The sequence below is a fragment of the Doryrhamphus excisus genome, chromosome 1, assembly GCF_030265055.1.
Source record: "Doryrhamphus excisus isolate RoL2022-K1 chromosome 1, RoL_Dexc_1.0, whole genome shotgun sequence".
Taxonomy (NCBI): Eukaryota; Metazoa; Chordata; class Actinopteri; order Syngnathiformes; family Syngnathidae; genus Doryrhamphus; species Doryrhamphus excisus.
This window is the reverse complement of record NC_080466.1, coordinates 29,896,367-29,908,533: the sequence shown is the minus strand read 5'-3', so window position 1 is coordinate 29,908,533 and position 12,167 is coordinate 29,896,367. Positions and strand designations below refer to the sequence as shown.

General features: G+C 42.8%; 1 protein-coding gene across 6 annotated transcripts in view; it reads left to right on the top strand.

Annotated features, from left to right (window-relative positions):
• Positions 1-12,167, top strand: part of cdc42bpab (CDC42 binding protein kinase alpha (DMPK-like) b) — a 76,246-nt gene that overhangs the window by 62,104 nt on the left and 1,975 nt on the right. For 2 of the 6 annotated variants that reach the window (XM_058074563.1, XM_058074555.1), the window contains exons 24-43: positions 497-544; positions 1,149-1,187; positions 2,403-2,522; positions 2,765-2,848; positions 2,924-3,029; positions 3,117-3,253; positions 3,338-3,477; positions 4,321-4,402; positions 5,608-5,827; positions 5,897-5,959; positions 6,028-6,281; positions 6,354-6,478; positions 6,562-6,776; positions 7,658-7,755; positions 7,878-7,962; positions 8,132-8,255; positions 9,443-9,560; positions 9,645-9,762; positions 9,832-9,989; positions 11,780-11,854. In XM_058074563.1, the coding sequence (XP_057930546.1) occupies positions 497-544; positions 1,149-1,187; positions 2,403-2,522; positions 2,765-2,848; positions 2,924-3,029; positions 3,117-3,253; positions 3,338-3,477; positions 4,321-4,402; positions 5,608-5,827; positions 5,897-5,959; positions 6,028-6,281; positions 6,354-6,478; positions 6,562-6,776; positions 7,658-7,755; positions 7,878-7,962; positions 8,132-8,255; positions 9,443-9,560; positions 9,645-9,762; positions 9,832-9,989; positions 11,780-11,854 (2,409 nt within the window). Of the gene's footprint in view, positions 1-496; positions 545-1,148; positions 1,188-2,402; positions 2,523-2,764; positions 2,849-2,923; positions 3,030-3,116; positions 3,254-3,337; positions 3,478-4,320; positions 4,403-5,607; positions 5,828-5,896; positions 5,960-6,027; positions 6,282-6,353; positions 6,479-6,561; positions 6,777-7,657; positions 7,756-7,877; positions 7,963-8,131; positions 8,256-9,442; positions 9,763-9,831; positions 9,990-11,779; positions 11,855-12,167 lie in introns of all 6 variants that reach the window. The other 4 variants (XM_058074571.1, XM_058074550.1, XM_058074590.1 and 1 more) reach the window with 4 other exon arrangements.

The window sequence follows — 12,167 nt, the reverse complement described above, 5'->3', positions numbered from 1 at the left end:
GTTCACTATAGGGGTGTTACTTCATGTCTATAGGGCTCTAAAATTAATTAATTATTTCATTCATTTTCTCATGCTTATCCTCACGAGGGTCGCGGGGGTTGCTGGAGCCTATCCCAGCTGACTTCGGGCGAGAGGCTGGGTACACACTGGACTGGTGGCCAGCCAATCACAGTGCACATATAGACAAACAACCATTCACACTCACATTCATACCTATGGACAATTTGGAGTCAAAAGCATGTTTTTTGTGTAGAATATAAAAATAAAAAAAATCGAAAAAAGTAATTTGCGAGGACTGTGAATGGCGGGGATCCGCTGTATTTGATATTATATGATATTATATGGTTATGCTGATATTATATGGAGAATAACTTCAAATGCTGCCTTTTATTACTTAACTCATTTGTTGCCATTTTTAATGAAAATCTTTTTTTATTTTTTATTTTCCCAACCTATTTTTATTCTTTCCATCTTTGCTTTATTCTCGTACCTTCAGGACTCTTATTCATCCTCTTCATCTTCTTTAATTGAGTTTTGGGAAGACGTAAGTTTTTTTTTGGTTAGACAGAACATCCTGTTTTGTGTATGCAGCTCAGAAGGACAGCGTAGATTGTGCGTGTGTGTGTGTGTATGTGTGTGTGAGAGCTGGAAAAAATGTCAACAATTCTACCTAATAAATTAGCCTTTAAAATGTCAATGTGAGCTGATTGGCTGTAAGAAATCACATGTCTCTCCTGCCTTTTTCATCACCTTGTATAAATAATAGTAGCAAGTACTCACATATGACAATCATAAAAAAAAAATGATGATTGACATTTTTTGCAGTGCAGGTTTAGGTTAGCGAATGGCTCCGCCTAAGCTTTCTAGTCTGTAGGATCGGTTGGAGTTGTACTTCGAAGAATCCTGTACCTTTTTCGTCTTCTCTCCTTAGAACATTTTAGCCATTTTTAGCTGATGCTACGTACTGATTTGTCCTTCTTTGTGACTGCGTATTTCTGTCTCCTAACCCCCCCCCCCTTCCCCAATGCACACGGATTAGTTTTTAATCTATGTAGATGTCTGTTTGCAGCTCTGCTACTCTACTTTTTTTTTTTTTAATATCTTATCATTTCTTTGTCTTTGCCACGCCTCTCTTCCTGCCGCTGAAGCGCTCGCCGTCCGTCGGCCCAGCTAGCAAAGGCAGACGTGTAAGCACCACCGCATTGCTCTGTGGCTGCTCTCGTTGACGTCCGTTTCATCTTGTAGGGGGGGGGGGTCTGTGTTTGCATGTGTGCCAAATGCTTTGCAGTTTGGGACCGTAATATGCTGGGAATCGGCATGCATGGAGTATGGTTTTTACGTGGTGTGCATAAATCCAGCATGGAATTTCAGCTTTTTGTGTTAGCATTCAGTACTGTAAGGGTGTTCATGTTTTGTACTAGTCATTATTAGTATGTTTCACAGCTACATTGTACATACTACATACATATGTACAGTAGGCGACATCCTCGAGTAATACAGACTCCTATAAAAACACCTGCATTGTTGATTTCAGATCAGCATTTGCAATAAAAGTGGTTATTACATTAGATTCAGCGCCACAAGCCTTCGCACACACTTATTGGAGTTATACAAAGTATAAAATGTATAAGTACTAATCACTAGTCAATGATACTTCAATATGATAAAGTTTTATTATGGTGCATTCAAGGCCCACCAAACAGAGTGTGAAATCGCAAACATTATTAGTGACGCATAAAGACATAAACACTTAAAAATTGTGCTTATTGTGTATTTAGCAATTATTAACAACTTTGGGTGAATAAGATGGATAAAAAATTTGATGATTTTTGTTGATAATTTAAAAAAAGTAACAATTTTTAAATGTACAAAAAATAAAAAGATTAATAAAAATGTTTTTTGTTGGGAAAAAAATATTTTATTCATCAAAAATTAGCTGATTTTGTTGATAATTAAAAAAAATACTATTCACAAGTCAATGATACTTTAAGATGATAAAGTTTTATTATGGTGCATTCAAGGGCCACCAAACAGAGTGTGAAATTGCAAACATTATTAGTGACGCATAATGACATAAACATGTAAAAATTGTGCTTATTGTGTATTTATTAATTATTACCAACTTATGGTGAATAAGATGGGTAAAAAAAATTTGTTGATAATTTAAAAAAAAATAAAAAAAATTAATGTACAAAAAATAAAAACTTAAAAATTAACTATTTTTAAATGTACAAAAAAAACATAAAAAAATGTTTTTTGTTGATTTTTTTTTTTATTCTTCAATAACAAGAAAAAAATGAAACTGGATTAAAAAAAATAATTTAGTGAAAAACTACTATTTACTGTACTTAGCAGATACCTTCAGGGTACCTTCTAATGTCTGCTTTGATGCCTCTCATCAGGTGGACTCCATGGATAATTTCACCCTCTCCAACACCCCATCCCGGGAAGACGACCCCAAATCTCACCTCAAGTCACGTTCGCGTTCCCCCTCCACGGTTAGCGACATGGAGCCCATCGAGGTGAGAGGAGGAAAACAATCACATCCTCATGCTTAAATTAAGAGAAGCCATTTTGGAGGGAGCGTCTCTTCCCATGCCGGCATGACATGTCTGGAATGTTGTCTTAAGTGGCTCAACGTGCCTCCCGTACCAAACCGGTGTGAGAAAGCGCTCGACTCCACAATGCTAGTCTATGTTAGCTTACGTGGGATTGTGGGTAATTCCATATTTCCAATATTTGCCTTGTCTGTGTCATTCTGCAGTTGATAGATCATTCTCCTCGTGCGGTCCAGACGCCAACCATGCGTTCAGGAGGGTACGGCAGCATCGGTCGCTCCTCCCCAAAGGTGAGCCTCCGCTTGATTTCTCCCCGCGACCGAGCTTTGCCTTTTCAAACGAACCCTTTCTGCTTGTCTTGGTAGCCCAAAGCACATCAGTTTGTCGTGAAGTCATTCAGCACGCCCACCAAGTGTAACCAGTGCACCTCCCTCATGGTCGGACTCATACGCCAAGGCTGCACCTGCGAAGGTAAAAGTGGAAAATTTTAAACGAGGTACGCTCGGTTTCCATGACATTTTTTTTCACCTGCATGCTGTTGTGTTGTGGTCCATCCAGTGTGCAACTTCTCCTGCCATGTGACCTGTGCGGACAAGGCTCCGGCCGTGTGTCCTGTTCCGCAGGATCAGACCAAAGGACCGCTGGGTATCGACACTCAGAGAGGCATCGGTACGGCGTATGAAGGGCACGTCAGGGTGAGTGAGACCAATACTGTAAATTAATTTTTTTTTTTATTGTTTTGCTGATAACGCTTTCTTCTCTCTCTATGTGGATTAAAGGTGCCCAAACCAACGGGGGTGAAGAAGGGCTGGCAGAGGGCAATGGCGGTGGTCTGCGACTTCAAACTGTTCCTGTACGAGCTGGGTGAAGGAAAGACGACACAGCCGAGTGTAGTTGTCAGCCAAGTCATAGATATGAGGTAAGGCGCTGCCATAACGGTATAATGATACACCGATATTTTCGTTCTTTACTTGAATCGGTATCGCCCGATACGCGCGTGGGTTTGCCGATGTGTTTTTCCGCCGCATGATTTTACAGACAGGCATCCGCCGGGCAGCTTTGTGTTGCCGGATGACCCTGAAACACACGCAGTCGCATACCCCTCCCACACTGCGACAGTGGTGAATCAGGGTACTATTAGGGTATAATTAAATAAAATAAAATTAAATTACATTACATTATGTTACATTACATTACGTTACATTAAGTTACGTTACATTACATTAAATGACATTAAATTAAATTACATTAAATTAAATTATCGGTCGATCCCTACTGGATACCCATTTGTCCTGAACGGTTACTTGGCATTCTTCCTCATTTATTGATTTAAGACAAAACGCCTTCATTATATAATTATTATATATATTTATTATATATTTGTTACCATTGTCAATTTTTCATGTAAATTGAGGCAGCAAAAGCAGTATCAGCCATTTCATATTATCTGCAAACAGTAGTTGTATATAAATTGTTGTTTATATTGTTTATTTTTTTATATTGTGTATCTTGTACTGTACTTGTACTACAAATTTCCCCACTGAGGAACGAATAAAGGCATATTTTAGGCGTATCTGAAATATCGGCCCAAGCAAAATCGGCCATCAGCTAAGGGTGATGGGAAAAAAATCCGTACCGGCCCATAAAAAACCATATCGGTCGATCCCTACATAACAGCGTCCACTAATATTCTAATATTATATACACTAAATGACATTATGGCGCCCATATTCTTACCTTTATATTTCTTTGCTTCATCCAGGGACGAAGAGTTTTCCGTCAGCTCCGTTCTGGCCTCGGACGTCATCCACGCCAGCCGCAAAGACATCCCCAGCATATTCAGAGTGAGTCATTCTTTTGTAAAACAGGAAGTAGGAAGTAAAAAAAGGGATGACGGGTGCCTCACACCTCACAGCTAGGAGACCAGGGCTCAATTCCACCCTCGGCCATCTCTGTGTGGAGTTTGCATGAATGGTTGTTTGTCTATATATGCCCTGTGATTGGCTGGCCACCAGTCCCATGGTGTACCCCGCCTCTCGCCCAAAGACAGCCGGGAAAGGCACCAGCAACCCCCGCGACCCTCGTGAGGATAAGCGGGAGAAAATGAATGAATGAATTAATTAATTTTAGAGCCCTCTAGACATGAAGTAACACCCCTATAGTGAACTTTATACTCATATTACCCAATATAGTAGACATAATAAGAGAAAATATGATGTTTTTACGCTGCATGGCGGACGAGTGATTAGCGCGAGGGCCTCACAGCTAGGAGACCCGAGTTCAATTCCACACTCGGCCATCTCTGTGTGGAGTTTGCATGTTCTCCCCGTGCATGCGTGGGTTTTCTCCGGGTACTCCGGTTTCCTCCCACATTCCAAAAACATGCTAGGTTAATTAGCGACTCCAAATTGTCCATAGGTATGAATGTAAGTGTGAATGGTTGTTTGTCTGTATGTGCCCTGTGATTGGCTGGCCACCAGTCCAGGGTGTACCCCGCCTCTCGCCCAAAGACAGCTGGGATAGGCTCCAGCACCCCCGCGATGGTAGAAAGCGGTTGAAAATGAATGAATGTTTCCTATAATAGATGACTATTACGGTGACTATAGGGGTGTTATTTAATGTCTAGAGGGCTCTAATAGTGTTAAAAGCCATATTTAGAAGGAAATGAAGAAAATGAATGAAACGGTAATAAACAAAACATGCACTACACATCATGTCTTGTCAAAGCGGCATCCTGCTGGAACATCATGCTTACGATGGTGATAGTTTGACCCTGGAACAGATTCTGGCGGCTCCAAATTGTCCATAGGTATGAATGTGAGTGTGAATGGTTGTTTGTCCATATGTGCCCTGTGATTGGCTGGCCACCAGTCCAGGGTGTACCCCCGCCTCTCGCCCAAAGACAGCTGGGATAGGCTCCAGCACCCCCCCACGACCCTCGTGAGGAAAAAGTGGTAGAAAATGAATGAACGATGACATGTTCTAGAACTTCACATGTACCTGGAATGCATCTTCTCCAAGACATTAAACGTCCCCTTCGTCCCCACAGGTGACGGCGTCCCAGCTCTCGCCGTCGAGCAGCCACAAGCCCTCCATCTTGATTCTGGCCGAGAGCGACCAGGAGAGGAACAAGTGGGTGGGTCTCCTCAATGAGCTCCACCGCATCCTCAAGAAGAACAAGCTGAAGGAGCGCTTCGTGTACGTTCCCAAGGAGGCGTACGACAGCACGCTGCCGCTCATCAAGACCACCCAATCTGCGGCTATCATAGGTGAGAAGATGGCCACGCCCATTATCGTGTCTTATCATGTGACCGTGTGATCTTCTGCTTTGCCCTCAGATCATGAACGTGTCGCCCTTGGCAACGAGGAGGGCCTTTTCGTCATCCATGTCACCAAAGACGGTACGATACTTTTAATGAAGGAGACCTGGGGGTGTCATGTCAATCACATGTCAATCATACGTCCTCAGAAATCATTCGAGTGGGCGACAACAAGAAGGTGCACCACATCGACCTGATCCCCCAGGAGCAGCTGCTGGCCGTCATTTCCGGCAGGAACCGCCACGTGCGCCTCTTCCCGTCGCAGGCCCTCGATGGCCGAGAGATCGAGTCCTACAAGCTGGGCGAGACCAAAGGCTGCCAGACCATCGTCTCCGGTCCCGTGCGAAACGGATCTCTGACGTGTCTCTGCGTCGCCATGAAGAGGCAGATCATTTGTTACGAGGTTGGATCTACGCTCGCGTTCGAAGTCGCCTGCTGTGATCATTCCTTAAACATTGCGAAACATCCGTTTTAGGTCAACAAAAGCAAAGTCCGTCACCGTCGGCTTCGGGAGCTGCAGGCTCCTGGGATTGTCCAATGGATGGGTCTTCTCAACGAGCGTCTCTACGTGGGGTACCAGTCCGGCTTCGCCCGCTACAGGTACTTCCTCCACCAATACGTATTTTTCGTATTTTGACCTAGATCCGCGACTCAAATCCCCTTCCTGTGACCCGTCTCCGCAGCGTGCACGGCGACGTCTCTCCGGTCATCCTCCTCCACCCCGAGGATCACACCCTGGCGTTTATCCCTCAGCAGAACCTGGACGCCCTCTGCGCCGTGGAGATCTCCAGCAAGGAGTTGCTGCTGTGCTTCAGCGCCATCGGAGTCTACGTGGACTCTCAGGGTCGGAGGTCGCGACAGCAGGAGCTCATGTGGCCCGCTGTACCCAATGCTGCCTGTAAGTGGCGCTGAAGTTCATTCATTCATTCATTCATTTTCTACCGCGGGGGGTGCTGGAGCCTATCCCAGCTGTCTTCAGGGCGAGAGGCAGGGGTACACCCTGGACTGGCTGGCCAGCCAATCACAGGGCACATATAGACACTTACATTCATACGTATGGACAATTTGGAGCCGCCAGAATCTGTTCCAGGGTCAAACTATCACCATCGTAAGCATGATGTTCCAGCAGGATGCCGCTAAGACATGATGTGTAGTGCATGTTTTGTTTTGTTTATTACCGTTTCATTCATTTTCTTCATTTCCTTCTAAATATGGCTTTTAACACTATTAGAGCCCTCTAGACATGAAATAACACCCCTATAGTCGCCTTAATAGTCATCTATTATAGGAAACATTAATTCATTTTCTACCGCTTTCTAACGTCGTGGGGGGTGCTGGAGCCTATCCCAGCTGTCTTCAGGGCGAGAGGCGGGGTAACACCCTGGACTGGTGGCCAGCCAATCACAGGGCACATATAGACAAACAACCATTCACACTCACATTCATACCTATGGACAATTTGGAGTCGCTAATTAACCTAGCATGTTTTTGGGATGTGGGAGGAAACCGGAGTACACGGATAAAAACCCACGCATGCACGGGGAGAACATGCAAACTCCACACAGAGATTGCCGAGGGTGCGGCGCTGAAGTTGGGAGTTACAATTGTTCAAGGGGAAGTCGGTGAGGGGCAGACAGGAAGTGACCAGTGTGCAATATTACATATCACAACGTCTGTAAATGCCTTTTTTTGTCAGGTTTTGCCAGTTTTATGTTTGGATGATGGTAATTTTAATATAAGCTATACCCCCCCGTCCCCCCACCCGCCCCCCCATTTCAGGCTACAATGCTCCCTACCTGTCGGTGTACAGTGAGAACGCAGTGGATGTGTTTGATGTCAACACCATGGAGTGGATTCAGACCATCCCACTGAAGAAGGTGCTTTTATTTGCTATGTTATTCTCTGTCTCCCCCTTGTGGAGGAAATTAGAATGTCATCCCAATATGTCTTATTATTAAGTTATTTCCTCATCAGTTGTTGTGATTTTGTGTGGCCGCAGGTGCGACCTTTGAATGTCGACGGTTCTCTGAACCTGCTGGGGCTGGAAACGGTGCGGCTCATCTATTTTAGGAACAAAACAGCCGGTAAGATTTTTTTAAATTAAAAAATATGTTCTCCAATGAAGCTTCAGACTATAACCTGCATCAGACTGTAGCGCCTTCCGCGCGTCTTGCCGCCACACGGATCATGTTGTTTAGGCGCTTTGTAGTCGCTGATGTAAACACGCCCCGCGGCTTTGTTGTCGTCTTCCAGAGGGCGACGAGCTGGTCGTCCCGGAGACGTCAGACAACAGCAGGAAGCAGATGGTTCGCAGCATGAACAGCAAGAGACGCTTCTCCTTCAGGGTGCCAGAAGAAGAGCGACTTCAGCAGAGGAGGTAATTCAACCACCGGGGACCGTCTGACCCATCATTTATTCATTGTCAATTAGTAGCTGTTCCTCGTGGAGGCTGCTAATATATGTGGTGATATAAATATGTATCACAATGTAAGCAATTCCATCATTCATTGATGAATGTGGTTGGAATCTGCAGTGTACCCAATGTACACCAGGTAGGATTCCCTAGTTAAAAAAAACTGTATTATATGTATATTCTTTATTCTTGTTAATCTAAGAATAATTTTTTTCTTGGAAATTTAAGTCTTTTTTGTCAAATTTGTTTTATTTTTAACTTTTATGAGAAAAAAGTTACAAGTTTATGAGGAAATTAAAATTCATGAATAAAATAAATTCATGAAAAAAGTCTTACATTCACAAGAAAAAAAAATCTTAAATTTACATGAAAAAAATATTTTTATTTAGAAGAATAAAGTTCTAAACGTTCGAGAATAAAGTCCTAAATTTATAGGAAAAAATAAAAAATTTATGAGACAAAAAAAAGTTAATATGAATAAAAGTCTTCAATTAAAAGCACGACATTTAGAATAACTTGTAAATTTATGAGAAAAAAGTTACAAAGTTACCGTTTTCTGACCAGGTAGGATTCCTTAGTTAAAAAAAACTTTATTCACTTTATTCTTGTTAATGTAAGATGTTTTTTTCTTGGAAATGTAAGTCTTTTTTTCTCATAAACTAAAATTTATGAGAAAAAAGTTACAAGTTTATGAGGGAAAAAAATCCCGTAAATTCATGAAAAAAGTCTTACATTTACAAGAATAGAGTTCTAAACGTACGAGAATAAAGTCCTAAATTTAGAAGAAAAAAGTTAAAAATTTATGACACAAAAAAAGTTAATATGAATAAAAGTCTTAAATTAAAAGTACTACATTTAGAATAACTCATACATTTATGAGAAAAAAGTTTTAACACGATTAGAGCTCTCTAGACATGACATAGCACCCCTATAGTCACCTTAACACTCGTACTAACTGATACAAGGCCATATGAGACATAATATAGACTGAAATTGTTACTTTTTTTTTTTACTTCCTGTTCTGTACAGCAACATTAGTGACACCCAGTGGCCAACATACAGTACTACATGTCATTGAGATGCCATTTTGCTGAAACGTGTACATTGTGATCAATTGAACGTGATTGGACATGTGATGTTTGTGACCACAGAGAGATGCTGCGAGATCCGGAGATGAGGAACAAGCTGATCTCCAACCCGACAAACTTTAACCACGTGGCTCACATGGGACCAGGGGACGGGATCCAGATCCTTAAAGACCTCCCAATGGTAAGTCCACCCAGAGACGTGTGTGTGTGTGTGTGTGTGTGTGCGCCCACCTCACGTCCTTGCGTGTGTGTGTGTTACCTTCAGAATGTACGCATCCAGGAGAGCCGTGCGGGCTTCAGCGGCTCCGTCAGCATCCCCTCCATCACCAAGAACCGGGCCGAGCCGGGCCGGTCCATGAGCGCCAGCAGCGGACTGGGCATACGTGAGTCACGCCCGTCATCCCCCGCTGTTCCTCCTTCCACTTCCTGTCTGACCCTCTCTCCCGTCGCAGGCCCGTCCTCCCAGAACGGCAGCGCGCTGCGCCGGGAGCTGTCGGGCGGGAGCTACGGATCCAAACGCCAGGCGATGACCTCGCCCTCGGAGAGCTCCCTGTCCTCAGGGGGGGGCATGGACTGCGGCGACGCCCCCCTCTCCCAGTTTGACAGAGAGGTCAGTACACGCTCTTCCTTTGTGTGGGTCAGTGTTGGGTCACATGGTGCGCGTACGCTCATCCCTCCCTCAAATGTATGAATATTACTTATTAAAGACGCATTGCAATCATATGTAGTATTCCACACTGCTCACTAGGGGGCAGTCATGACCATGGAGTATCAGGGCCACACAAATTTACTGTTGAGAGAAAAAGTCATAAACTTATCCTTGATTATTTTCATATGTACTCTTCAGACACAGTTATGATTTTCTCCTCCGAATTTATTCTTAATTTAACACTTTTTTCCTTCTAAATTCTCAAACTTTTTTCTCTGAAATGTATGAATTATACATTTAGGATTTTATTCTTGTGAATGCAAGATGTTTTTTTTCTTGTAAATTTAAGCCTTTTTTTTTCTCATAAACTAACTTTTTTCTCATACATTTGAGTTATTCTTGTAAATTTAGTACTTTTAATTTTTGATTTTTTTCACATTAACTTATTTTGTCTCATAAATTTTTAACTTTTTTTCTCATAAATTTAGGACTTTATTCTTGTAAATGTAAGTATTTTTTCTCATAAATTTATGAGTTATTCTTGTAAATTTTGTACTTTTAATTTTAGATTTTTTTTTACATTAACTTATTTTGTCTCATAAATTTTTAACTTTTTTCTCCTAAATTTAGGACTTTATTCTTGTAAATAAGTATTTTTTGTCATAAATGTATGAGTTATTCTTGAAAATGTAGTACTTTTAATTTAAGACTTTTAGTCATATTAACTTTTTTGTCTCAAATTTGTAACTTTTTTTCTCCTAAATTTAGTTTTTTTTTTTGGACTTTATTTTTGTAAATTAAAGATTTTTTTTCTTGTGAATGTAAGACTTTTTCATGAATTTATGGGATTTTTTTCCTCGTAAACTTGTAACTTTTTTCTCATAAATTTAGGAGTAATTCTTGTAAATATGTACTTTTAATTTAAGACTTTTTTTCCGTAAATTCTTTGTTTGTCTCATAAATTTTGTACATCTAGGACATTATTCTTATAAATTGAAGATTTTTTTTCTTGTGAATATAAGACTTTTTTTCATAAATTTTGGGATTTTTTCCTCATAAATGTACCATTATTTTCTTGTAAATGTACATCTTTATTATTGTAAATGTGGCCTTAATACTGTCCTATCAATGTCCACTACCATCTACTGCAGTAATATCTAGTACTAATACTAAAGTAGTAGTATCTAATAGTAAAGGATACAGGTGGTGGTTTGCTACAGTGATGTGTGGAACCGATGGAGTGATAAAGGAGGGACGAGCGTACGTGGAGTGTCGTCTATATGGTGTGTTGGTTCGTTCAGCCGTCACGCGCCTGGCGGGCGGGCGCTTCACCCCATCCCACTTTTCCCAAGCAGCTGATTAGTGGGCGCCAGTGACGTAGTACTATAGCAGCTTTTGTCGTGGTTTTTCCCTGGGGTGGGGGTGGGGGGGGGCTTTGCTGACTCGTGTGGCAGTTTCCACGGCAACGCCTTTCACCTGCGCTTCATGCGTCATTCCTCACGACCGTGCTTGGTCAACATCGCGTGCTGCCCGTCTTTTGGTTATGGGCGACGTCTGACCCCATCCAAACCGAGACCCCCCCCCTTGCAACTGCCACACCCCCACCCACTGCCATCCTCCTGCTGGACCCCCTATCCCTCTCCACATCCTCATAGCCATTAAGCGCCGGACACCCTCCACCCATTCCGCCTGCCCCCCCACCACCCCCGCGCCCCGGCATGCCGTCTGTGAGTCTGAACTCTCCTCTTCAGTGGCAGGCAGTGTCGCCATCGGAGAAGACCCCCGATCTGAAAAGGGCTTTAAGGACCCTGCTTAGTAAGATGAAGGTAATGCCATCACACACAAGCCGGACACCACCCGACCACAACCGCCCCCCCTCCCCCCTGTGTGTGTGTGTGTATCACATGCGCACATCATCACTGCGATGTGTTGACCAGGAAATGGGCGTGTCACATTTCAAGCTCGGTCGCGTAGACCGCCATCGCTGTCACGACGACAACAAGAGCATGGCCGCTTCCACTCAACAACCACTAACCACTTAATGCTGCATTCGAGGCTGCTGGGAAAATACATAATCAATAACAGCACCTGCGTTTTCAAAGCCTTTCAAGCCGACATCTTTATGGCAAAGTGTTTATA